The 26,795-nt window shown below is 38.7% G+C and overlaps 1 protein-coding gene across 1 annotated transcript in view; it reads right to left on the bottom strand.

The window, feature by feature from the left end:
* mylk5 (myosin, light chain kinase 5) overlaps positions 1 to 21,169 on the bottom strand; it is a 33,309-nt gene extending 12,140 nt beyond the window's left edge. The window contains exons 1-8 of the mRNA XM_017697501.2: positions 20,841 to 21,169; positions 10,360 to 10,488; positions 9,629 to 9,781; positions 8,801 to 8,977; positions 6,604 to 6,639; positions 1,888 to 2,012; positions 1,591 to 1,744; positions 180 to 491 (exon numbers count right to left, since the gene is read on the bottom strand). Of these exons, the coding sequence (XP_017552990.1) occupies positions 180 to 491; positions 1,591 to 1,744; positions 1,888 to 2,012; positions 6,604 to 6,639; positions 8,801 to 8,977; positions 9,629 to 9,781; positions 10,360 to 10,488; positions 20,841 to 20,973 (1,219 nt within the window). The 5' untranslated portion in view covers positions 20,974 to 21,169. The remainder of the gene's footprint in view (positions 1 to 179; positions 492 to 1,590; positions 1,745 to 1,887; positions 2,013 to 6,603; positions 6,640 to 8,800; positions 8,978 to 9,628; positions 9,782 to 10,359; positions 10,489 to 20,840) is intronic.
* Positions 21,170 to 26,795: the final 5,626 nt, after the last annotated feature.

Below are 26,795 nucleotides of genomic sequence, written 5' to 3'. Positions count from 1 at the left end.
TATGACTGTATATGTACAATTGGCTATTACATACTGAGATTTCTGGAGTATCAGCTTATGAAAGTTCTATCAGTTTGTTTAATTGACCAAAGAGCTCATTTGCTGCAATAACTGTGAACATTCGAAATAGCTCCAACTGCCCTTTAAGCACAAGTCACTTCTCAAAGGTCATTTCTCACCTGGGCTGTCCATCTTGATCACCTGAGACTCCTGGCTGGGTTCGCTGACCCCCACAGCGTTGCAGGCTCTCACTCTGAAGCGGTACTGTCCCTGCGGCTGGAGTCCTGAGCTCACCCTCAGAGATGTACTCCTGCAGTGTGCAGAAAGCTCAGTCCAGTGGTCGCTGTGGTCAGAGCCAACAGACTGGACCTCTACCACATAACCAGTGACAGCTGAGCCTCCATCATAACACGGCCCAGACCAGGAAAGGACCACCGCTTCGTGGGAGAGAATGCACACCACTGGGCACGAGACTGGAGGCTGAGGCCGCTCTGAAACACAGACAAATGCAGAAAACAAAGGACATTAAACATGTAGCAAAATCACTCATAACACTAAGTTTAATTGCAAAATATTCACAAAACTCTTTTTTCAGTACTTTTGGTCTATGGACTGTGGCATAATTCTTACTTATCAATCTTACAGTACATTCAGTTACCTGCAGAGTAAATATCAATGTGCCTCAGCAATGCAAACAATACAAATACACAGGGCAAGATCAAAGTCGAACAGTCTGAACAACGCCCTTCAGATAAAAGCCTCAGGATACAGTGCAAACTATATAACAATACTAAACAGGCAATAATCTCATTCAGACTAATGAGAAATTGTCATGCTCTCTCTGTCAAAGTACCTAAATTTAAAGTGTGCTATTCATCTTATATAATGTTAAATCTGTATGCATGTGAACAGTCACACTGTGAGGATGGATCAAGATCACTCAAATTAATAATGTACCCTACATTCAGATATTATGACAAAGGTTGTACATCTCAGTTCCTCATTAGATTGCAGCAGGATTTTTGTCAACATTCTGTAAAGCTTGTCCAACCTAGCAACAGTTGCCATTAAAGAACAAATGGAAAGTGGAAAGAGTAGGGAAAGATCAGTTAACCTGATTAGTATCCTGGGCGAAGCTACCAGTGACAAACAGGGTGAGCATATGTTGGGTGGATTTTTTCCAGTTACGGACAGGCTGAGTGTGTGTTGAGTGGAGCTTACAAGTGACAAACAGGGTGAGTGTGTGTGGGGCGGAGCTTACCGTTGATGGACAGGGTGAGTGTGTGTGTGGGGCGGAGCTTACCAGTGACAGTGTGAGTGTGTGTTAAAATATGTTTTGATGCAGCTTAACATTTATGGACAGAGGGAACGCATGTTGGATGGTGCTTGCCAGTGACAGACAGTGTGAGTGTGTGTTAGGCGGAGCTCACAAGAGACGGATAGGGTGAGTATGTGTTGGGCAGAGCTTAGCAGTAACAGACAGGGTGAGCATGTGTTGGGTGGAGCTAAGCAGTGACGGACAGTGTGAGTATGTGTTGGGAGCAGTTTAGCAGTAACAGACAGGGAGAATATGTGTTGGGCAGAGCTTACCAGTGACGGACAGTGTGAGTGTATGTTGGGTGGAACTGTTGCGGTCTCGTATGACCAGAGTGTAGTATCCAGAATCTTCAGGTTGAGCGTCAGAAATGACCAAAGTACTGCGGTCACTACAGCTCTCTATAGAGTACCTACAACCCTCCAACACCTACGGAGGAAAAGAAAGAAAGAGAGAGACAGACCGAGAGAAAAGAGAGAGACAAAAGCGAATGTGAAAGTGAGTGGAGAGACTGGGAATTAATTTGCATTAATGCTCTTCCCTCTGTGTACTGTATGTTCTGGCCTCAGTACCTCTTTTCTGTTGTGGATCCAGCAGGACACGATTGGGTAGCTGCCTTTAAACTCACATCTCAGATGTGCACTCTGCCCCACCCGCACCTCCACCTGATCACGAGGACAGAACACCTGCAGAACAACTGGACACACAGCACCGACAGGAGTCAGACCACCTTCACTAACACAAAACTAAACTGTTAACAGCATTACTCAGTGATGAATATCAATATGAATCTAAATCAAGACTTTAACAAAGCTCAGGTTATTGTTTTAGTCTAAATAATCATGCTAACTTCTGTAAATTATAGATTTTATTTCAGACAATACAAATTTTTCTTTTCTTTATCTGTTACTAAGTAATGAAAAAATTACCAGCACTGATAATTAAACCTTTTAAAACCTTAGCCATTCAACACTGATAAACACAAACATCGATAAAATATATTTAAAAGTATTTACATTAGTCTTAATTAACTACGGTCTAAGAAATTAGGGGTGTTAAATGTTTAAAATAAGCCAATAATATACCTGAATAATCCTTGTGTAAATGTTCCTATGTTATATTTGATATATAACTAGGTTTTAATATCTTTATGTAAAAGACCAGAACCATAATAGTACTGTCACTACTGATTACACTAGTTAATATTTTGACAATTAATCAATTACAAAAAAAGGTAAAAAAAAAAATTAATTGAACAATAACAAATCTGCATAGCATTTGAAGTACGCTAAATGATTTACTGAAAAAAGGATGAACAAAGAGGCCGATGAACACTTTTAAAAATTATATGGAGCAAAATTCCATATAAATTGGTGTATCTATGTTTCTCACGATTATTTTTAGTGAGGGGCCTAGATCATCTATACTCATCTACACACTCATCTATACTCATCCCTTACTTTGTGAGCTTAAACCATCAATGGCATTACCGCACGCTTTGAAACATCAACAGGAGCTTTTTGGATTATCTCAGTCTTACATAAAAGCTCTTTCACCCTCCTGTACTGAGTCAATATTTACCGCTTGATTTTACAGCTGTCTTCAGGGCAGTTATTCACCAATGCTTCGATATGCATGATTAACCACCTACATACCCACATGTGAATGTACATGCACACAAACACATGGTATCTAACTTTATGGTCCTGTATGCAATGAAACGCTCAATTCTGACTAAGATGACATTATTCAAATCAGAGCAGTTAACTTCATTTGACTGCATGTGACAGAAACCTGCCTTGTGCCTTCACTGACCACACAGTTTAGTTAGCATGCTAAAGGCTGGCCACAGTTATCAGAGAATTTTACATAAAAGACCAAAATGGGCTAAGCTAACAGCCGTAGCACTGTGACCCCTTTCAGACAGAAACTTAGCCTCTAGAGTGCAATAGAAACAAGCAATAGGAGCTGAAAAACTAGTCTGTGCCTGAACTGATCTAATCTAATGCCGTCTAAGGCCGTGTGCTGCCTTGCAAACTCGGCTTTGCTCAAACGTGACGTGAAAAAGTAACTGTGAAAACTAGCTTCCTCTGTGACTTTTACAGCTCAGCGTTTGCTCTACTTTAAAGCAGAAAATCATATCTACACATTTTCCATCTTGCCCCAAATGTAGTTGAGCAACTGAGGCATGTTTGGTATCTGAAGTTTGCTTTTGCACTGGAGCTGCGAGCTAATCAGCACAGCTAATAAGTAATGGAAGCATATTAGCATTTCCAGTTAGCATCACACAAACCACATGCCTAGTTTTAAAGGAAACTTCTCTTCACAAAACACGTAAATGAGAATTCAATTTATTTTTCTTCACTTCTTTCCAATACAATCATTATGATGCAAACACATTTAGAGTGGTTTTCATGTGAAATAGTTGATTTTGGTCTACTCTGGAGCTGCGAGGCTTATGCAGCTAACAAGTAATTGAGGCATATTAGCATCACACAAACTGCAAGCCTAGTTATAAAGGAAACCTCTCTTCACAAAACACTGCATTCAGAGTGTTTTGATGTGAAATGGTTATGCAACAGTAAGGATGTCTTCTAATTATATTTTGTAACTAAGTAGTACCACATCAGTAATAGTAATAGCATTGCTGTAATAGTGTTAATGTGCGCTAAGCTTTTACATATGCTATGGTGACACCATTTTTTGCGTATCTTTCTGCTTTTTTAGGTGAATTTGCTTAAAGGGGAAATCAAAATATCTGTCTAATTCAGTGGTTAAGATGTAAATGAAGCCATTCATTTATATATAAACATTATATATAAAATTTCTCACAACCATCATAAAACAACATCATACACATTAGGCAGCATATTCATATTCATATATTCGTGTGAGTTCTGAGGCATTAAACTCTTCAGACGTCAGGTTCCCATCAACACCGCTGTGAACAGAATTCACTTCAAACAACTCTGAATGACTTTGTTCACATCGTAACTTTTTAATTATGCAGAAAAGGTTAATGGAAGTAATGTAATACACATGTTTGTGTGGTTCTGACCTGAATTACCATTATTTATAAAATAAAAAAACACAAACAAAATGTGGCCTACTGCTATTTTTTTATTAATACTATGCTGCACACTTTTGTCTGTATGTCAGCTCATAAGCAAGTCTTTTTACTTGTTAGGTACATCATAGCTATGGCGCTCTGAGATGCAAAATGAAGTGCAAAGAAGCAAAATTAAGACATTTTGTTTCTTAATTATTGAGGCAAATTTTCTTATCAGACACCAAACCTGACTGATCAATCTGAGGTTAACTGTATTTTTTTGCCTGTTGCTTTAATAGGCCACCTCCATCATGTTAGAGCCCAATAGATGACACAACAGTCCAGTGTTCAGTCTACAGTATGGAAGCACTACTCTGTCAGTCTACTCTGACCAGAAACTAGAAGCCATTCTTGTATGTTAATGAAAGGGAAAGCACAGAAGTATAAATATAATGTGTATGTAGGACAAAGGCCAGAGCAGCACAAACAGAACGGATATAATTAGGTTAGCAAATGTCTTTAGATTCTATGAATTCATTTGCAGGGCAGATCACATGTAAAAACTGTAGATTGAATTAACCTAAAAGAAGGTCAAGCTGGTCACAGTTTAACTGACTTTTATGGGCTAAAAGAGTGCATTACTATGCTGAAATGCTGCATGACTGATCGTTCTGCTGATAGAGCAATCTGGTTTCACAATAAAAAACTTCAATAGTTAACTCAAGAGGCAGAGGCCTTGAGGGGCTGGTGACAAGGCAAAAATATGGCAAAAACACAGTATTTCACAATACACATGATCAAAAATATCTAGTTTTTGGAACAAGCACAATGCACCAGCAGTGCTGCATTAAAAATACTATCAATAACTATACATTGATATAAATAACTATACATCGAGTACAATGATATTTATTCGTTTCACATACTGAACTGCACTAGTTCCAATTAAGCAGGACTTATTATGCTCTCTTTGTAATGATACACGCAGTTTTAAAGTAAAAGGAGATTCACAGTGTGCTCAGCTTATTGCAGCATATTGTGTCATCATTGATCACAACACAATAAAATGTCATCATATTGCCAACCCCTAATATATAAAACATCTCACAATAAGAGAACTAATCTATAGTCAGACCTATTGATTATTAATTAAACATGGAAACTAATCATAGATCAGCTCATCTACTCTGAGAGCTCCAATAAATGTGACCCCAGCTCTCTTGCTCTGTGAGAACATGAACTGTTGAAGATTTTCCAATTAAAATAACTAAAAGGAAAGACAATCGTTTTGATATCTCTGTAGTTTCTCCTAGACAACAAAATCAAGCTGAAAAAATAAACAAAGGAAAATTTGCTTTGAAAGAAAATTCCACTGATACTGCGTAATCACGTCAGTGAAGATGTAAGCAAAATGGTTTCATTTAGTGAAATGCCCCATTCTATAGAACTGTTGATAGTGGTGGTGATGTCTGAAGAGTTCAATGCCTCCAAAAACTCCCTTACAGACAGTTATTACAGGGAAATCATTATAAATATGCTGCCTGATGCCTGAGGCATTGTTTTATGATAGTGTTGAAATGAACTAGATATTCTAAAATGTATTCTTTCATCATTGCAAGGCAAAATAGTCCCAAATCAACATGTTTTTTGAGATTCATTACTTTTTGCCATCATTAAAAGCTAAGAAGACAATGTTTCGGCTTACTGGTGGTTTTGGGTAGAAAATAAAAGATTATATTTGTGTTGTAGATGTTGAGACCCCTGGTTCCTATCACCACCACTGTAAGGAAATCTGAGCTGGTAAGCGTCTCTACAGCGAACCATTTCACACCAAACCACTTTGACTTTATTTACATCTCAACCGATGAATTATTGAAAATTCGGTGGAATTTCATATGAAATCACTCATGTGTCTGCTCTTCTGTTTAAGTAGAGATCTCAATAAAGTCATACTCTATGCTCAGATTTGCCAGCATAATAGGACCTCAACATTCCTCAGCCAAGACTAAGAGCCTTCTTAGTTTTGATGCCGTGAAAAACTATTATAATTTTTTTTCTGGGCCAGAAGTCTTTCATGTCTCCATTTTGTCTATTTCCCCTGAAGAACTTTAGGAAATTCTCCAAGTGTTAAGCGCAAATACTGAGCAACTTTCCTCTGGGTATGAAGGAGACTGAAAGAGAAACAGAGAAAGAAAGAGAGCAGAGATGGAGAGCTGTAGGGGAGCAGAGATGGTCTTACCTGTTCCTGAGCTGGTTCTCCTCTTTGCAGTCACCTCTAGGACAGGGGAGGAAGAGACACAGGTGATCAAACACACACACAAGCAGGGGAGGGGTTAAATAAGTGTGGTGTGTGTGGTGCAGTGATATATCAGAAACACACTTCCCTTAAATGGGAACAGATCAGTTAGGCCCAAAAATAAACAGAACAGGTAAAGCAGGACCTGCAGTAATAAAGGACGTCTGGACGTGGCTATCTTCAGCATGACCATAAACACACATGCTATTCATACACAAATATGAGATACGGCTGGTTTCTGCTTTAACAAAGTACAGTCCTGTGTAGCACCAAAGGAATAGCTAAAAATGGATTAGCTGAGACATGTTTAGTGTCTGGTCTTCGCTTCTTTAGTTTTGTGCAGGAGTTACGAGGCTAATGTAGCTGAAAGGTAATGGGAGCTTACAGTCGCTCTGGATGGGCATGTTTACTCAAATGTGCCATTCGAAGTGTCAATATCCAAATACCAAATCACTATTTGGTACTGTATATTTCATCACGGAAAATATACAAGCTAACAATTTAATATGCAAGCTAATGATTGGTGTCATTTTTTACATGTCAATGCATTTAATTATTAACATCAGTCATTTTTTAACACCACTAACTCATTTGCCTAGTTTGACCCTTCTAATCGTCCATAGTTCCAGCCTCAGACCCAGCTGCTGTTCCTTTTAACCTTAAACTCTTGTTTAAATATAGCTTTGGTAAGTTCCTTTGACTGCTTTCTTGATAAAAGGAAAGTTATGTCCAGCTACTGCCATGGTGAATTTGTTCATCACTGAAGTACATCAAGTCTTATTTAATCAAAAAAGAGACTATAACTCTGGAGGAGTTGGAACCATTGATTTCATACAGTGGAGTGTAAAAGTCCAAATGAAATGGATTTCTTTTACATGGGAATAAACAAGAGAAAGTTTTAGAAATGTGTGAAACTTAAAACAAAGTAAAGTTATGACATTTAAAAGGAAGAAGAAATATTTAAAGTCCTGTACTACTTTGAGGTCACGTTCGAATTTCAGCCAATTTGTGAAATTGACCATATTAAGGCCAACAAAAAATATTTTTTTAGTCTGGTCTCTTCCATTAATTTTCAATTCTCAAGTGGATTTGGTCTAGACAGGCTTTTGCAAAAACTTGCAAGGTTTATATAAGACTACTGACATTATAATTTGTGACAAAAATGTTAAATTAAATTAGATTACAATGCAAAATATAAGCATTTTCACTGGTCTCAGACTTCTGGAGCCCACTGTAAATATATATAGACCAAAGGAAACGGCCCAAAATTACTTGGATGGAAAAATGTCTTGGAAAAAGTATATTTTGTTCTCCTCCTGATAATTTGGACATGTGAAGCCACTGTTTCTCTCACCAGAGGTCAATGATGAAAGTGAGAAACTGTTTTCACTCTGCGTGTGGAATTCACATGATTTTATATCAAAGTTTATTTGACCCCTGCAATAAAATTACTTCATAACTGAACACAAACTACTACGATTTATCATATAAATGTTTTAATTGTTTGGCAGCTCTAATTTTAACACGACTTAATATGTCACTGACAGTAATGCATTGAGTAAGCATCTTACACTTGTCCTTGTAAAGGACATGACTGAGGTAGCAAGGCCTGGTGTGGCTTTTTCACTAACAAGGCATGTCAAACTGGGCCATCTTCCAGGCCAAATTATTGTGGATATTAACGCTTACCCTCATCTTAGGCTAGGTCAGTCAATAGAGACTTGCTAATTAGCTGAAGAGCTGAATCAGACGTGTTTAATGAAACAGTCTGCTGAAGTATGCAGTGTTTTGGCCTGCAAGGACTGCAGCTTGACACATGTGAACCAGGCCAACTACTCAAGCTAATATTCATTTTCACAGATAGATGTCGTATGGTGTCAGGAATTAAGTCTGTTTGAGATTACTTAACATCAACACATGGCTTGAGGTGAGCGTGTGATGGTTTTGGTAGGCAGCAAGCACAATGCTAACTGGAGGAGCAATAACTTCCCCTATTTCTTAGCAACATTAGCCTCGTAGCTTCAGTGCATTTGTGGTGGGGCAAAGTTGTGTAAATTGAAGTTCATGGCCAAACTACTACTTTAAGGTTTGGGTTTAAAACTTTCTTTAAAACTTTCTTTCTTTAATAAACAACATCTACCTTTCCTGTGTGTGGGACTCTGTATTTGAGGACTTGCTGTTTGAGGTGACTCGGATCCACTGAAAACACTGCTGTCATTCAGAGCGCTCTGAGGTGAGCTCAAACTGCCATTTTTCAGTCCACGAGCAGAAGGTCCAGATGAGTATGTGTGCCTGTGTCGGATAGCAACCACCGTATCTTGGATTTTCACATGATATTAATATATGATAAGTGGAGAGAGAAAGAGACAGACATAAGACTGAGATTAGGTAATGCAGAAAATGACAGTCATGAGGTTATGGATGTGTTTACTGGTGAAACACACAGTGGCTGTTCTTCCCATCTGTTGTCTAAAGATATTGTAACTCCATAGTGGTGGAGGGTAAAAAATGAATAGTGGCCACCTCTAGTGGCCATTTTGCTAACTACACCATGCAGCTCAAATGTCCCTTCTGTACTGAATGAACATGCAACACTTATATTTAATAATATGTTCTGTAAGTATTATATATATGGTCACTGTCAAAAAAAGTCAAGCTAATGTTAATTATCAACGTTATTTTTGACTTTTTTGATGGGTCCATTCATTATGAAATATACATATGATGAAAACGGTATACTGTTTTTTCCTCAGTCCTGTTTTTCTTTGGTTAAGGAGAAATATAATTTGTACAAAAAGAAGCACACACTCTCTCTCTCTCTCTCTCTCTCTCTCTCTCTCACACACACAATTCTCCTGGAATTCATGTTCAGGAAGTTAGTGAAGCACAACTTCTTCTCTGAAATGACTCAACAGACTGCGCTCTGTTAGTGTGTGTGTGTGTGTGTGTGTGTGTGTGTGTATGCTACCTTTGACACACACGGCTGAGCTGCTGGATGTTTTTCCTGCAGAGTTTTCAGCTACACAGGTGTAAGCTCCAGCATCCTCTGGCAGACATTCCATAATAACCAGCTTCACCTCTCCATCAGTAAATGAGGACTTACCATACAGCACCACCTCTCCTGAGAGAGAGAGAGAGAGAGAGAGAGAGAGAGAGAAAGAAGAAGAAGGAGAGAGAGAGAAGAAGGAGAGAAAAAAGAAAGCGAGAGAGGGAAAGAGAGAGAGAGAGAGAGACAGACATGAGTGGAAATAGCGAGAGGAATCAGGTGAAATCATCAATAGCAGGTATATTCTTTAACCAGTAGCCAAATCTAAATGTTTGCGTTTTTCTGATTGTGAATAAAATGAATGCTGCATTATGATGGCAGATCATCTGGAGTTATTTCGGTCCAATAAATCGCATAATTTAGCAGATTATTTACAGCAGTGGGTTTCGTATTTAATTGTTGATGTCCACATTTAGAGGTTTGCACAGCCAAAACTGCCATGATTTCCGCATGTTTACATGCACTTTAGAGTACCTGTATCAGGATGCCAGCTTTGGTTTTACTTAGTATCATATTAAAAAGACAGACAGCTGTATCGCCCATTCTATATGATAAACCCTGAGAGTGAAAGTTGACTTTGTTTTCCCTTGTACAGTTTGGTTAGTGTCTCCCTCAGGATTGGCTACAGTTCAGCCCATCCAGTCAGAACTCACCATTATGAAACCAGGATACTCTAATTGGCTGCCTCCCTGTGATGACACCCCGAAGTGTGATGTCACTTCCTTCATCCACCAGGCAGTCCTGAAGGGGCTTGAGGAAGCGGGGAGCGTCGCCCTCGTTTGCTACAAAGTAAGGCATAGGAGAAATAAATCTAAAGTCTAAAGCTGCAGTCAGACTTAATGCAGATATATTTGCAGTGGTGGAAAAATAAAAATCACTTGAATTCTCCTAACACTGCTATAATCAGTCTGTACTAACACAATTAACTAGGCCCATCCTGTGTGGTCTGATGCTGTTGCTTCATCTGCCTTGACCAGGTGCCCACTGCTCTCCAGCCTTCTGGACCAGTCTGACCACTCTGTAGCTACTGTTGCATGTTTTTAAACATAGGCATTGCTACTCCTGCTTTTCCCCTTTTCTATATCTTATACTAATGATCAAATCTCAGTCTCTGCTGTTGTTGTTTGCTATCCAGAGGAGGATGGGTTCCCCTTTTAAGTCTTGGTTCCTTTCAAGGTTTCTTCCTGTTGGTAACACTCAGGGGGGCTTGGAACCAGATTTTCTGTAAAGCTGTTCTAAAAAGCACTACATAAATAAACTTGACTTGACTTGAATGAGGAAGGACATGGGAGAGCAAAAAAGAATTTTCTTCCCGTAGTGGCTAATTTCACTTTGCAGTGAGTTCATCTAGATGAACTTCAATCTTCGTGAAGGCTGGGGTCTCTTTTTTCCGAAAATAAAAACAACTGCTCCACAGTTGGTCCTCAAAATGTTGCTAATCGCTCACATTTGTGAAAAGAAAACACAAAACAATGCAAACCTGTTAGCTAATGTTAGCTGAACCACTGTGTTACATTCTGAAATCATATCACACCAGAACAGCCAGGGATAGATTACTGATCAGGCTGATGAGTGTCAATCAATACTGACAGTCAACAAGTCGGAGTACGCTGAGAGTGACCCTCATTAACAATGTAGCTGAGCATTATAGAAAAAAAAAGAGACTGAAAAGAATCAATATAAAATTGTGATACTACAAGAAAAATATAATGAAATTATTAATTATTAATTATTAAAACCGTACATTAGACAAAAAAGAAATAGAAAACTTAAGATTTTTAAAGTCTAAATGGTCAAGTAGAGTTTTTGAGGTTGTTGTACTGAAATTCCAGCTGGCTGATGCACTGCAGCTCAAAGCAGATTTTCCCAGGTCAGTAAAAGCTCTCAGCACCTGACGGCTGATCCAGTCACTTGAACGAGTTTGATCATTTCCACTGTTTACAGAGAGCACTGATGCGATGACCGGCATGTGGCATGTAGCTGGTGAGCACTTTGTCAACAGAAACCAATGAAAGCAAATGAAAAAAAAACAAAACTGAACACAAAGAAAATTATTGGTGTTTGGAATCCAGACACTTTCTGTGTCAGTTTGTAATATATTAAAAAGTGTACTTAAGCGACATTGTTCCACGTAAAACAGAACAGAACTGGTAATGGATCACAGGTGTTGGCAGAAGCTCCTGAGTGAAGCAGCTAAACAAAGACAACATAACATTAAGTGATACTTTTTTTAATCCCACAACCGGGGAAATTCCACCTCTGCATTTAACCCATCTGTGAAGTGAAACACCACATACACACTAGGGGGCAGTGAGCACACTTGCCCGGAGCAGTGGGCAGCCCTATCCACAGCACCCGGGGAGCAATTGGGGGTTAGGTGTCTTGCTCAAGGAGACATCAGTCATGGACTGTCGGTGCTGGGGCTCGAACCAGCAACCTTCCGGTCACAGGGCCAGTTCCCTAACCCCCAGCCCACGACTGCTCTATACATTTTTGGTTTTTGAGACATTCAGGGGGTCCAAGAGATTAATTAGGGGTCCCAGACCTCCCAGGACACCTTGTATTTCACACTTTGCAGTTATCGCTAGCTAGCTTGCAGGAGATCCTGCTGTGTCACGCCAGTTTCCTCTCTTTCAGTTATGCACACAAAAACTATTTGAGTGCTAATAACTCACGCTTGTGGACAGTGAGTTACAAGCCGAGACCACAAAGTCCATGGAGTGATTCACATGTAAATGCGATATTCCAGAAAGCCCTGAAAATAAAAACAGGGCTGAGTAAAAGAGGAAATGCACCCTGGTACTTGTTCCATTTAATCTGAATTGACAGTGCAGCCTTGTCCCCTGTCTCCTGCACTACAGAACACTGAACTTCCTCAAGGTCAGTGTTCTCTGTTATCTGTGTCTTAAGGAAATGTTAATTTAGTAGGGGGAGGGGCTAAATGAATGCTACAGAAAAGGAGAAGCTAAAAAATTTTCAATTCAAGGTCCTGGCCTTGAATTATGGCTCTAAAAAAATGTCTAATTGCTGTACAACATTTAGAGTTTTAGAACTTCGGTGAACTAGCACAGCTCACTGACAACAAGGCATTTAATGCACGATTTAACCCTTTAAAATCCCAGGATTATTACATACTAAGGCTTATTATTCAGTAACTACAGGGACTTCAATGCAAATTGAACTATTCTTGGGTCATAGAAGTGGCTGGCAGGCCCAAGGCCATGTAAGAGGTTAAAGACCTGGTTCCTGAGCTTTGTAAAGGAACCAAAAACGGTTCTCTTCCAATATTAATCTTTTTAGTGCCTTTATTTTTAACATGGTTGACCTAAGAAATTGATTCACACTGAAAAGACTTCATGCTAATAAAACGCCAACAACTGTACAAACAACAACAGCAACTTTACAAGCTGTACACCTTATTGGTAAATGGTGCAGAAAGAGATTATTAATAATTAATCATTAATTATTGTTGTAGGCTCCAGCATTCCCCCACGACCCTGACGGAGAAGCGGCTTAGAAAATGGATGGATGGATGGATAATTATTGTTGCATCTGTCACATCGTTTCAGACTCCTAGCGCCCAGATGGTTAGCATTTCTTCAGAATATTCTGTCTTGTGTCTCGGTCTTTAGGCGTCTGAATGGCTGGTTCATGACTCTTCTAACTGTTTCTATCCATCTTGTAGTTGTTCGGCCTCTTTTACCTTCAACTCTTCTAAGCATCACTATCTTTTCCAGTGATTTGGATCTTCTCAGAAATTATCCAAACTAAGAGCTTCAGTTTGGTTATCTGGCCTTGAGGCAGAGGTTGATTTAGTCAAGAATCCATTTGTTTGTTTTCTTTGCCGTTCAAGGAACCCTCAGACTCTGTCTTGCTCATTATCCAGCTTTCACATCGATTAAGAAGCACAGAGAAGATCACAGCCTGGACAATTCTGGCCTTTGTTTGCAGAAAAAAACTGCTGCTGGTGCATCTTGGCACCAATGAAATGGCTGCAGATAATTTCTCTGCACTGACTTTGTTTCACACCTATAAGACGTTCGTTCTCGAGTAAGTTCACATCCTCTACAGAGATCACACTTAAATATGGCATTTTCCTGTTAATTGTAGTGCAGTTTCTCTTCATTTGGAGTTCAGCGTATTGAAAAACATAAAAGGTGCCATCATTTCTGCACAGGCCATATTTTATGTTTTATTTTCCCAAAATGTTAAATTGAACAAATAAACAGTAATTAAAATGTGCAGAAGTGTGTCAAACGCGACCACTTAAAGGGGCATATAAAAAAAAAAAAAAAGAAAATCTGTAAATCTGTGGGACACTGTTTATTCAAAATATGCCAAAACTGCAGCAGCATTGAATACTCATACAAAAATAATAATAAATAAAAATAAATAGTACCTAAACTTACTTAAGTCACAATATACCTTACTGAGTATTTTATGGCCATTGTCAGTGCTTATTTAAAAATATAGAGTCTGTAATAATAATAATAATAATAATAATAATAATAATAACCTTTATTTACCAAAGGTTTTGCAATAACAAGCTTGCCATTGTAACAATAGCAGAACACTTTTTGGTGCCATATGGAACCATATACCACACACTGTCCATCAGTCTGAAGAACCATTTCACCATGGAAAGAGCCATTTAAGCATTACACTTACGGCATTTGCCTGATGCTCTTATCCAGAGCAACTTACAATTTGATCATTTTTACACAGGAAGGCAAAGGTACTGTTAGGATTCTTGGCCAAGGACTCTTATTGGTATAGTATAGGGTGTTTACCCAAACAGGGATTGAACCCCAGTCTACAGCATAGAAGGCAGAGGTGTTACCCACTACACTAACCAACCACAGCATGCAATGGTACAATATAAAACTCATGGTTCTAAATAGAACCATTTCCTTCACTAAAGGACCCTTGAAGAACCATCTTTTTTAAAAGTGTAGGATATAATAAAAACATTTAAATATTAAAATAAAATAAAGAAATAAGATAATAATGAAAGTGAATATAAACTTCAATGAAGGCTGACTAATTGGCCATTGGTTACTTTGGTCTGTTCCAACCTATTTCAACTTCGAAAAGCTCAGGAAAATATTGTGATGCTCATCATGTATCGCCCATGTGTCAAACACAAGGCCCGCAGGCCAGGCTCCAGCAATAGAACACGAGAGGGAGTGTGCCAGCAGTTCGTTCTCCAGCTCCTTACACAGACCCAACAGTTTGAGAATTTAATGTAGTCACCTCATCAAACAGGTAAAGCAGGTACAGCGGCTGCTGAAAGAATGATTTCAACGAACATGCTCATTAAAGTTGGTACACATCACGTTACGTCAGTGACCTTGTTTGTTACTATGACCTGTCGTCACAGTGAGGATGTCTCCTAATTACATTCTGTAACATTAACAGTGATAACGTTCCTGAAATGGTGCTCATGTGATCAAGTTTTTACATCTGTGCTCTTTTAGGTGGTTTGCATAAAGGAGAAATCCTACTGACTTTCCAAAATTTCTGCATAATTCAGTGGTTGAGATGTAAACAAACTCATTCAGGGTGGTTTGGTGTGAAATGTTTCTCTGTAAAGTAACTTACCAACTCTGATAGGAGTTATTTTTTTTGTGTATCTGAACTTTACTTAAGTTTTTCCATTTTGAGTGACTTTTTACTTTCAGTCCACTACATTTCAAAGTCAAATATCTGACTTTTTACTCCACTACATTTTGAGAAATCTGTCGTTCCTTTTGGTTTTTGTGCGTATAAAAATGTAACATGTCAAAACAAAGAAGTGCAAAGCAAGAGCACCAATCAGGGCACAGCGGTCACTTTGTTCTGAGCTTGTTTTGACCTGTTGGTCATACCGACCCAGTGCAGCACACGGTTCAACATCAGTGCAGCAGTGTAAAGATTTGGGAGCACATACGTCACCTAAATGATGAACTAACCTAACTTTGTAAATAGACCACAATATAGAAATATGTACACATAAGCAGTCGTGACTGACATGTTTCTTTTTTTCTGAAATCATACAAACACTTTCATTTTATAGTAAATTGGTTTCAGTTAGATTATGTTTATGAACAGAGACCTACAGATCAATACAGTAAAGGAAACTTATTTCTGATCCTGAGTTTAAAGCAAGTTTTTATTCAACTTGTAACTGATTTACAAATAAATCTTCAACTGAAACTTTGTTTGTTTGTAAAAGTGATTTCAGAGCCACTCGGTTCTCCCTGATGGAAACTGTTTACCTTCAGTGTTTTGGGCTTATGATCATTTTAATAGACGTCAGCGTCACTAATGAATGCCATTCTATTAAAAGCCTGGTTTACCAAGACAGACACTGGAGGATTTTCACCTAAAATGAGTTCATGAAGCGATTCTTGTTACAAAAATGATAACAGGACAATAGAGTCATTTTTAGTACTTTTAGTCTTTTAGTACTTTTACTTTCGATACTTAAGTACATTTGAAGGCAAATACTTTTGTACTTTTACTCAAGTTGAGGTCTAGAGTAAGTTTTTAGATGTTACTGATAGTAAAATAGTCACAAATCAGAAAAAACAGGTTTTCTCTGGGGATTATTCTGCCTCAGAACACCCTACATATGTTCCTCTTCCATGAATGGATTTTAAATGACAAAAATAAAAAGTTTTAGGCCGGGAGGTGACGGAAAACTGCTGTAAAGCAATGGTTTACACATCATGTATTTCTAAACAAATTGTGTAATAATGGTGTGTGATAGAGCTTTTAGATACATTACATGGTTTAGACGTCTGGTTCCTATCACCACCACTGTGAAAAATTCTGAAAGTCTTTCTAGAACAGAGTATTTTACATCAAACCACTCTAAATGACTTTGTTTACATCTTAACTATTTATTTATGCAAAAATGTCATTTTACTCATCTGTTGCTCCATGACAAGCTTTATCACAAGCACAAGACCCTCCAAATACATGATAGGAGGTAGATAAGAGGAAATCCCAATAGTTCGGCATAGCTGACGTAACTCTTCTGACGTAAATCATTCTGTATAAGAGTCTCATTTACAGGGTCTTTCCTCCATCCAGAGACTCTCGGAAAGGAGACAGTGGATCGAAAATAATGCCAGGATTTCCTCCAGTGTCAGCCTGTGGGCTGTTTATAATATACCTCCTGGAACAACACCAGCTGTTTACATGAAAGGTGTACTATACAACACAGGGGTTCTCAAAATTTTCCACCAAATTTATCACTGGAAAACGAAGTCTGACAGAAAAATGAAACTTTTTTGCTCAAAAATAAAACATTAAAAAGTGACAAATTAAGTAGATGTTTCTACAGCACAATCTTTTCACACCATTTACACGTGAGCAGAAGTGAAACGTTTGGGGGAGTGTATTTTGTCTCTAGAGGCAAGACAAAGATCGAGAAAGTAGCTTTTATCCTTTGAGAAATGTTCAGCCTTTTTTATCTCAGAGTGACTCGGAGAAACTTGTTGATGCATTTGTTATAAGAAGAGTTGATCACTAATGTTATTTTTAGTGGACTTCCTAAGAAAACAGCACATCATCTACAACTCATACAAAATTCAGCAGCACAGATCATAACAAAAACAAAACAGAGATTATATCACTCCCATTTTAAAAGAACTGCACTGGGTGCCTGTATCATTCAGGATAGATTTCAAAGCTCTACTAGCAGCTTTTAAGGCTCTAAATGACTACTCTACTGCAGGCATTATGAGAGCTATTTAAAAAAAATGTATCCACTTTCTTCACATAAAATGGACCCAATTGTTAAATTCAAAAACATTTTACAGAAAGATGTACAGGGGCCCTTTTGGAGTATGTTGCCTGGAGGCAACATTGTGCAACAATGAGAAGAAATTTCCATGTTCCCTGAAAGGGTGAGATCTGGCCTGTGACTGGCTAAATCTATTCCACTGTCGCACAATGTTGCTTCTAGGCAACAAACATACTTCTGCAAATTCTCATAACATAAAAAAATCATGCTGAATGTTAAAAAAGACGTTTAAAGGGAAATAGTAAGAGATAGTATGAACAGGTACATGGTTGTTAATGACTTACTCAGACTCTTCCCTTTATTGTTAACCTGGACATTGTCTTTAAATATGTTTGTTATTGTAAAGTGAGGAAAATTAGTCTGTTGCCCTCAAGCAACATTGTAAAACAGAATTTCTGTCTGTCTGTGTTCCAGCATGTGATCTAAGATCTGCAGATACAGACCTTCTGCAAACACCTTCCATAAAATACATACGACATGGAGACTCTTAGTTATTCTGCTTCTAATCTGTGGAACTCAATTCCACCTTGTATTAGAGACTCAAGCTCAGAGCTCACTTTTAAGAAACATTTGACAACACATCTCTTTAAATGTTTAACTTGATGTCATTGTCTTGTCTATTACTGTACACTTTCACCTGTGACAAGCGCTCTATAAATATTAATATTATTATTAATATTAATAATAAAACTGCCTTTGTGTGCCAATGCAGGACTTAATGAATATTTTTTACACAGTTAAAATAATATAAACCTTTACGACACAGTGTCATCACTGGCCCACAACAGACCACTCCCAAATCAAGCTTTCACACAAAGACCACCAAAGGGTGCTTCATGCCTCTTTTGTGGTCTGTGGCCCAGAAAGCCTTTTTTAGCATTTAGCTACGCCTGATATGTCGTAGTTCCTGTACAGCTGTAAATTCAGGATGACGTTCTTGTCTACTTAAATGTCAGAGTTTGGCTTTTTCAAATGTGACTCTGCATTGAAACAAGTGCTGCAGTGAACACTGATGTGTGATCATTTTCACCTGAACATCAGCAGCTTTTGGTCTTTCAGTTCACTTTCTTCTGGAAATAACTGTCACATTCTGTTTTTATGTCAAAATATCTCATTTGGAGTGCACCATTAGTTCTTATTGGTACACATTTTGTGAAAGGACCCACTATTAGGACAAATCAGGTTTCATTTTGTTTTGACCAGTTAAGCTAATGCTAGCATGTCACTTTTGCTTCACAACGCAGTTCGTCGTGTTTTAAAAATGGCAGCTTAAAGGTGCAGTGTGTAAGATTCAGGGAGCTCTATTGGCTGAAATGGAATCTAGTATATAAAGCCATGTTTTTTATTAGTGCATAATCACCTGAAATTATGGTTTGTTGTATTTTTGTTAGCTTAGAATGAGCATTTCATATCTATACAGGGAGTCCTCTTACAATGTTGCGTTGCCATGTTCATACAGAAGCCCAGAACAGACAACCCAAACACAGGTTCTAGATAGCATATTTTGCTTTTTGACACTGAAATGGCAGCTTGAATTTGGTGGTGCTGTAGTTCTGGCTAAAAGATACATAAAGAAGAAGAGTCAGTGGTTGCTAACGGTGCTGGCCAACCATTTTGTATTGTGAGAAGTTTGAGAACAAGGTCCATTAGAGGCTCATACTTATCACTTCGAACAAGAAAACCTGAAGAGGCAAAATGAATTCAGGACATATGACGACCACTGTAGGTTCTACTACGTGCTTAGAAAAGAGGTTTGTGAGGGAGGGTGTTCAGTTGGTTACAATTGGCAGCCTCACTGGAACATGGCACTACATTTTACACACTGCACCTTTAACGTGGTGTAGTGTCAATACAATGTGAATAATTTATGAATTCTGACTAAAAAAGCACTGGAGTTTTTCATTTGGCTGAATGGGGTAATGTTTTGTCTTACATCACTGTAGACAAAGAACACAATTGTGGGCAGAGTGTGGACAGGTCATTTATTCAGTCAGTAAAACCACAAAGGAATAGTTCTAACTCATGTGTTAATATTAATGACAATGCATGGCAGCTAGTAATGAAGTAATTTGCATGATGTCATTTGCATAGGTGCTTGTTTTGAAAAGTACTGTGAACACGGGAGCTTGTGGATAGTCAGCCAACAGTTGTATTAAACTTAATACATGAGATAATCATTTATGTTCTATCCAAAAATAAAATAAAAACTTGCCCTACATGCCGCTGCATACTAAAATGTGTCTCAATAAAGTTGAAAACACACTCTCATCTGATTGTAAAAAAATACAGCGTTAGCTACTATCTATAATCTCAGGATGCAGGATGCACAACAACAGAACTGCTCTGGATTCAGCACAGTGCTTCTTGTCTGAAGAGGCTGCCCCTGCGTTCAGCTACATGAGGTTTTGTTCATTTTACAGCTCACAGTAAGTCAAGGTAAGTTCATTTATATAGCACCCTTTCATACACTGCTGTCATTCAAAGTGGTTTACTAATGAGAAAACAGTTTACAAAAGTAAAGGAGAATAGAAATTATATAATGTGTATATATATATATATATATATATATATATATAATACATTAAAAACATGATTAAAGCAATAGATTTAAAAGAGAATATCATTAAATTAAAAATAATAAATAAAACTAAAAGACAATTAAAAATCGAATTCCAAATTAAAAATTAAAATCATAAAAAAATGATTTAAAAAGTTGGGGATGACTAAAAAGCAACAGTAAGCTGTGTAAATTTGGTTATTTATCAGCCACAGATGCAATATGATGCTTCCAACAGGATAAAAACCCTACAACATATCTGATAAGCATCTACTCTTTGTTGTGTTGCAGTAACACAAAAATAAACATATTCTCCTCAATGACGGGAAAAATAAACAAAAAACATTATGACTGAGCCGCAAATAAAAACTGTGTCCTGATCCTTACAGACCTACAAGTTCTGGTAATATATTAATGGACAAGATTTGGGGGACTTCTTGTGTTTGTGAGCAAATTTGGACACCAAACATGTCTTGACTGATCAACTACATCTGAGTGGGAAAAGGTGTAAATCAGATTCTTCAATGTATGTGATTAAAATTATTATATAAACATTTTTCAACAGATTACAGGTTTATAAAGTGGTGGGGACCTACCCCCAGTGTGAACTCTGCCTATTTGAATAATGCTAATAGGTGACTATTCTCTTTCATTCATTGTTAGTAATATTAGCATTACTGAATGAACTCCTTTCAGGTCAGCAAATACAGAGCTCAGATCATATTGACCCCCATGTTGTCGCCCCCCCCCCCCCCCACCCCCACCCCCACCCCCACCATTCTTACCGGAGCTGTCTCCGTTCTTTAAGGTGCCAGTGGTGCTGTCTGTGTTGGAGCGTGTGCCTCCTCCAGATGCTGGAGCTGACAGCTGGATCCTGAGAGTGGACACATATCGCTTCTGTCCTCCACCCACACTCATAGCACTTCCGCACCGGACGAACACACACTGGCTGAACTGAGAGAGACCACTAACACATTTCCCCCCACCGTTTATCAAACTTCCACCCTTTCTTCTGTCTTCTGCCTCTGTCTCTGTCTCTCTCTCTCAGCGTCTCATAATTTCCTCCTGCACTGAAGCCACTCACACTGAGCTCTCTCTACTCTGACCACCTCCTTCTCTCTCTCTCTCTCTCTCTCCCCTCCCCTCCCCTCCCCTCCCCTCCCCTCCCCTCCAGTCATTAGCTTTGCCCCCTGCCTGTTCAGGAGCACTAAACCAGAACAGTAAAACTGTGCCTTGCTTTCAATATTGCTCCACACTTTCTCTTTTCTTTTCCGTCTCTCCTTCTTTCTAATCTCTTTTCTATTTTTATCCTCCTGCTCTTTTTTTGTCTCCTTCTTCCTCTTACTTTCTATCTTTTTCTCTTTTCTTCTCTCTTTCTGTCTACCACTTTCTCATTTTCTCTATTTGAGTCTTTTTCTTTCTCTTTAATGTATTGTAATGACATGGGTTTTGGTCACATGAAATTTTGTATGTCTGTCTGTTCTTTTGTTGTAGTGCAGTATGCCCTCATTCCAAGAAAAATTTCTCCTTGGGGAGACAAATAAAGAAACTAACTAACTAACTAACTAACTAACTAACTACCTAACTCTAATTCAACCCCTTCTCTCTCCCTCTCTCTTTCATCTCTTTCCTTTTTTCACTTTCTCTGTCAGTGCTTTTCACTAACACTCCCCCCCTCGTTTTTCTGTCCTCAAGGTCTCGGCCTCATTGGGGGACTTTGTTGCTGTGATTTTGTTTGTTTTTTCCTCATTCCTCCTCCATTAGCCGCAGGCCTATCAGTTGAACTTTGGATGCGTGTGCTGTCACTGTGTCGTCCATGGACACACAACAGTGTACACAGTGTGTAATTAAACATAATGACGAGAACTTGTGTAGGTAACAGCGTAAAGAGACAATAACAAAGTGACAGTCTAGAACCATGAACTACACGCATCGCTTCTTCAGTACAGTGTTATGTTGATGTATTTATTTATGAAGCCGACCTGCAGACTGAACTCAATGTGTAGAGGCCAAAGAGTTTAAGAGAAATGCAAGTTCACTCAGCCTGTATTTATTTTCAGTGACATGTAAGTGAAAGTGTTGACTCTCAAAATACCCTGCATGCACTTTAGTAATGTTATCAACCAGGAAGAACCGTCTGGATGGTCTAGATTGATGTAGGGGAGCAGGGTCACAACACAACTGTCTGTCGTCATACTGTATTTGAGCAAAATTAATCATTTCTGCTACAAATTAAAAGGCGAACTTTCTTTCCAGCACCTGTTTATATCACTGTTACATCTCTCCCCATAGGCATGGTTAACCTTAACAGGCCGGGGGGTTAGTAGTAGCAGTCACTAAACAGTCTGGCACATCAATACATCCATCCATCCATCCATCCATCCATCCATCCATCCATCCATCCATCCATCCATCCATCCATCCATCCATCCATCCATTTTCTAAGCCGCTTCTCCGTCAGGGTCGCGGGGCACATCAATACAAACAAAATTAATTCAACGCAATTCTATGACAATCGAACCAAACTAGCTTTCCAATCTAAATACATCATAATATGTGTGTTAAAACAAACATGATTCATGAAAAGTGACTGCGGAAAATGCACTTTTAATCAAAAAGTAAATAGCAAAGCAGAAAAATTAAAAATCTATTTCAGTAATGACTGTAGTGAGTTTACTGCTGGGTCTGATCCACTATTACCAGCGCAACACACACTAACACACCACCACATCAGTGTGGGAATGAGAATGACACCCCCCCCCCCCCAAATAATACCTGCTGTGTGGTGGCCCTGTGGGAGTCCACTAATGACCATTGAAGTACACAGTATGCAGACAAACATTGCGTTAGGGGTCTTCTCAGCACAGCAAGTCACTATCAACTGGTACTGAAGCGTGAATGACAGTAATGTTTTCTGAATTCCATCGTCTGGATATTAGAGACGCAAGTGTATGGCCAGCAAACTTGCTTCTTATTCAGAAACTCCCATTCCACCTCAAATGGTGCAGCAGTTACATTCGGGAGCAAAGACAAGTGGTAGAATGAATCTGTTGCACCATTTAAGGTGGAAGAGAGAAAGGTTTGTATGTCATTGCTGTCAGAACAAAACGTATCTCCAAAATGTTAAGTTTACATGAGAAGAAACTTGTAGAGGAAGTTAAAGGCAAGTCACTTTGGACCGCTTCTGTTTTACTTTACTATATTGATCTGTAAGCCTCTGTTCATAAATATAAACTAGGAAACACAAATTTACTATAAAATGAAAGTGTTTGTATGAATTCAGAAAAAAAGAAACACGTCAGTCACGACTGCTTATGTGTACATATTTCTATATTGTGGTCTATTTACACAAAGTTAGGTTAGTTCATCATTTATGTTGAATAGACTCTTCCAAATCTTTACGCTGCTGCACTGATGTTGAACCGTGTGCTTGCACTGGGTTGGTATGACCAACAGGTCAAAACAAGCTCAAAACATAGTGACCACTGTGCCCTGATTGGTGCTCTGGCTTTGCGCTTCTTTCGTTTTGACATGTTACGTTTTTATACACACAGAAAACAAAAGGAAGGACAGATTTCTCAAAATGTAGTGGAGCAAAAAGTAACTTTGAACTGTAGAGGAGTGAAAGTAAAAAGTCACTCAAAACAGAAAAACTTCAGCAAAGTACAGATACACGAAAAAAACTACTTAAGTACAGTAACCAATTACATTGACTTAGTTACTGTCCATCACTGGTAAGTGGTGGTTTAAAAGGTGCCTTGGCGCTTCACACATCTCGGAGGAAGTACGTACAACTCTTCATCCTCCTACTTTGGAAGTATCTTGTAACAAGGGGAGAACTATCTAGCGTTTGGAATAGACTAGGACTAAATTGGGGAGAAAATAAGGTTAAAAGAGAGAATGTGATGGAGAATGTGCTGTAGATGGTTCTATACATAACATTTTGCTAAATAGTTCTATATAGCACCAAAAAGGGTTCTCCTATTGTTACAAGCTTGACATCGCAACAATAGAAGAACCCTTTCTGGTGCTATGTAGAACTTTTTAAAACAGGTTCCATCTACAGCACAGTCTCCGTCAACCTGAAGAACCTTTTCATGATACAAAGAAGCCTTAAAGCTAAAGAGTTCTTTAAGTGTTCAGGGTTTTATTTAAAATCATTTTCTTTACTAAAGAATATTTGAAGATCCATCTTTTTTAAGTGTGTAGAATGGTAAATCTCGCAAATAGTGAATATTTTGATGAATTTGACAGGCCTGGAATTTTAATCCCATTCACTCTGAAGTCATTAAGATAAAACTCTGAACAGAAAGCAACTCTGACTCTTTGGGAAAATCAATGAAACTTTAAATCCAATCAAATGAAATGGACATTCAGTACAAATGAATTCACATGCTTGGTCGCTTAGGGAGTTTCTTTGCTTTTACAATACAGTAAGAAAGCACCACACAGTCTTGCTTGGCAGCCTGGAGGTAGTGCAAGAGGTGACGAGAGCGAGACAGAGAGGAATGTGGTCACGGCTTAAAGGACAGCTCCATGTTCAGGCATGTTAAACAAGGTGAGGAAGCAGGTTCTGCACTTTGTTTTCCCCCAGTCTAGCATCTAAAGCAAGAGTTTACTGATCACAATCTCAGCCTGCAAAGTGTAGTGTTCTTGCCTGCAGCTGCATAACAAACTTATCACCATTTTTACCCACACGTATTCCTTCAGTCGCATGCTATGCACCCACCCCCGCTTACTTTGACTTATGCCAGTGGTCCTCATCCACTCCCACCCATTTCCGAGTGGATCAGACATAGCAGTGAATAGCCCACCAACCAGAAATATCCAGCCAACAGCATCCTGTGACCACTGATGGACTAGAGGATGACTAACACAAGCTGCACTTTACATCTACAAGATAGGAGTTTCTAATAGAGTGGACTGTGAGTGGACACAGTGTTTAAAAATTCCAGCAGCACTGCTGTCCAATCCACTCGTACCAGCTCAACACACACTAGCACACCACTACATCAGTGTTACTGCAGTTCTGAGAATGATCTACCACCCAAACAGTACCTGCTCTGTGATAAATTCACTCCCACTGGCTTCTGTTTTGTTTTGTACTTTGCATTATTCATTATACATATGCAGCAAGACACCCACACAAAATGCATTTCAAATAAACAAGATATCAAACAATTGAACTGTATTTACACAGAGGATCAATACTTACAACACTTGCTTCTGCCATGTTAAAGGTTCATTTGCTAATATTTAAAATTAGGATAGCGGAATACAAATTCATATCAAAAGGTATTTCAAGATAGCGTTCTGGCTATTTTCATACATTTTCAAATGTATCGGATAAACACATTTATTTTGCATGGTGCATTTCCATGTGTAATATTTCACCATACATTTGGTTAATAGGGCAAAATATTATGAAACACATTATATTGTTTGGAATGTATTTCAGCATTGATTGCAATACATTTGACATGCATTTCAACTACAAAAATACATGGTTATTCAAAAAGATTTTTGTAACCGTGAGGCGCCTAGGAACCAATCACATACCAACTGAGGAGGGGGGTCGTAGAGTCTCTGACTGTCACCAGAAGATGGCTCCCCTTCAGTCTGAGAGGAGTTGGAGACCCCTGAGCAGAAAGTGTTCTGCGTTTTCCACTTCATTAAGAGTGATTCCGTCATAACTGTGTGATGTGATTTTTGCGGGCAGTGAACCTCCAACAGCTCAGAGCGTTCATCGTGGGTTTCACAAGACTGGACAATCTCCGAAATCGCACTGAAAGACCCGTGAGTGCAGCGACACCCGACATGCTCAGTCAAGGATGGGATGAGTTTATCTATGGCGTTGATGTTGTCTGCACAGCTGGAGGAGGTTCATATTGAGCACTTGTACAAATACATAATAAACTTTATGCTCACTCTTTTGCTCCAGGGTATATTTGGTCCCTCTGAATTCACATGACCAAATCATAAGGCACATTATTCAGTAAATGCATGAAATAAATGCAAATTTTTATTGTATTTATTTATTTTTGTAAAAGCTCCCGTCAAATGAACAGAACATATGATCTATACATGCTGCTATATGCTATATGCTTATATATGCATATAAAATATGAGGGGGTATGAACATGAAGGGGGTTATACAGGTTATAAACAAGAATGTACAGGTTATAAATATGAGGGGTATAAGTACTATGAACAGGTTATAAATATGAAGGGGGATAAGTATGTACTTGTGAACAGGTAGAGTATTTACACAGTATATACAATAATGGGCAGTATATACAGCAGATGTAAGTGCCGGTAAGTGGTGTTGAGTGGTGTGTAAGTCTGTGTGTTAGGGTACAGTCCATTGTTATTTAGATGTCAGGAGGCAGAGTTCAGGAGTGTGACAGCTGTTGGGAAGAAGCTATTCCGGTACCTGGTGGTCTTAGTCCGGAGGCTCCTGAAAGCCAAAACTCTGAGAGGCTCTTTGTATCATTTTAGAAAAAAAATTTTACACAGCAGATCACTGAAGAGACGCCATCTGTTTATAGTTTATAGCCCAGATTTGTGGAGAAATGACCGAATCATTTAAGACTTTAACAGTACTGAACTGTATTTGTACAGATGTCTTAACAGTCAGGGTTCCCTTGAGGAGGTCATGCAGGGGTTTCAGTCACAAAGCACACTAAACATCGTGACGAAGGTTTAAGAGCAATTAGGCTGTAATTATGTGGCAAAACTGA

Source organism: Pygocentrus nattereri, chromosome 14 (genome assembly GCF_015220715.1).
Source record: "Pygocentrus nattereri isolate fPygNat1 chromosome 14, fPygNat1.pri, whole genome shotgun sequence".
Taxonomy (NCBI): domain Eukaryota; kingdom Metazoa; phylum Chordata; class Actinopteri; order Characiformes; family Serrasalmidae; genus Pygocentrus; species Pygocentrus nattereri.
The sequence above is the reverse complement of the archived record's forward strand: the minus strand, read 5'-3'. Positions and strand labels throughout refer to the sequence as shown.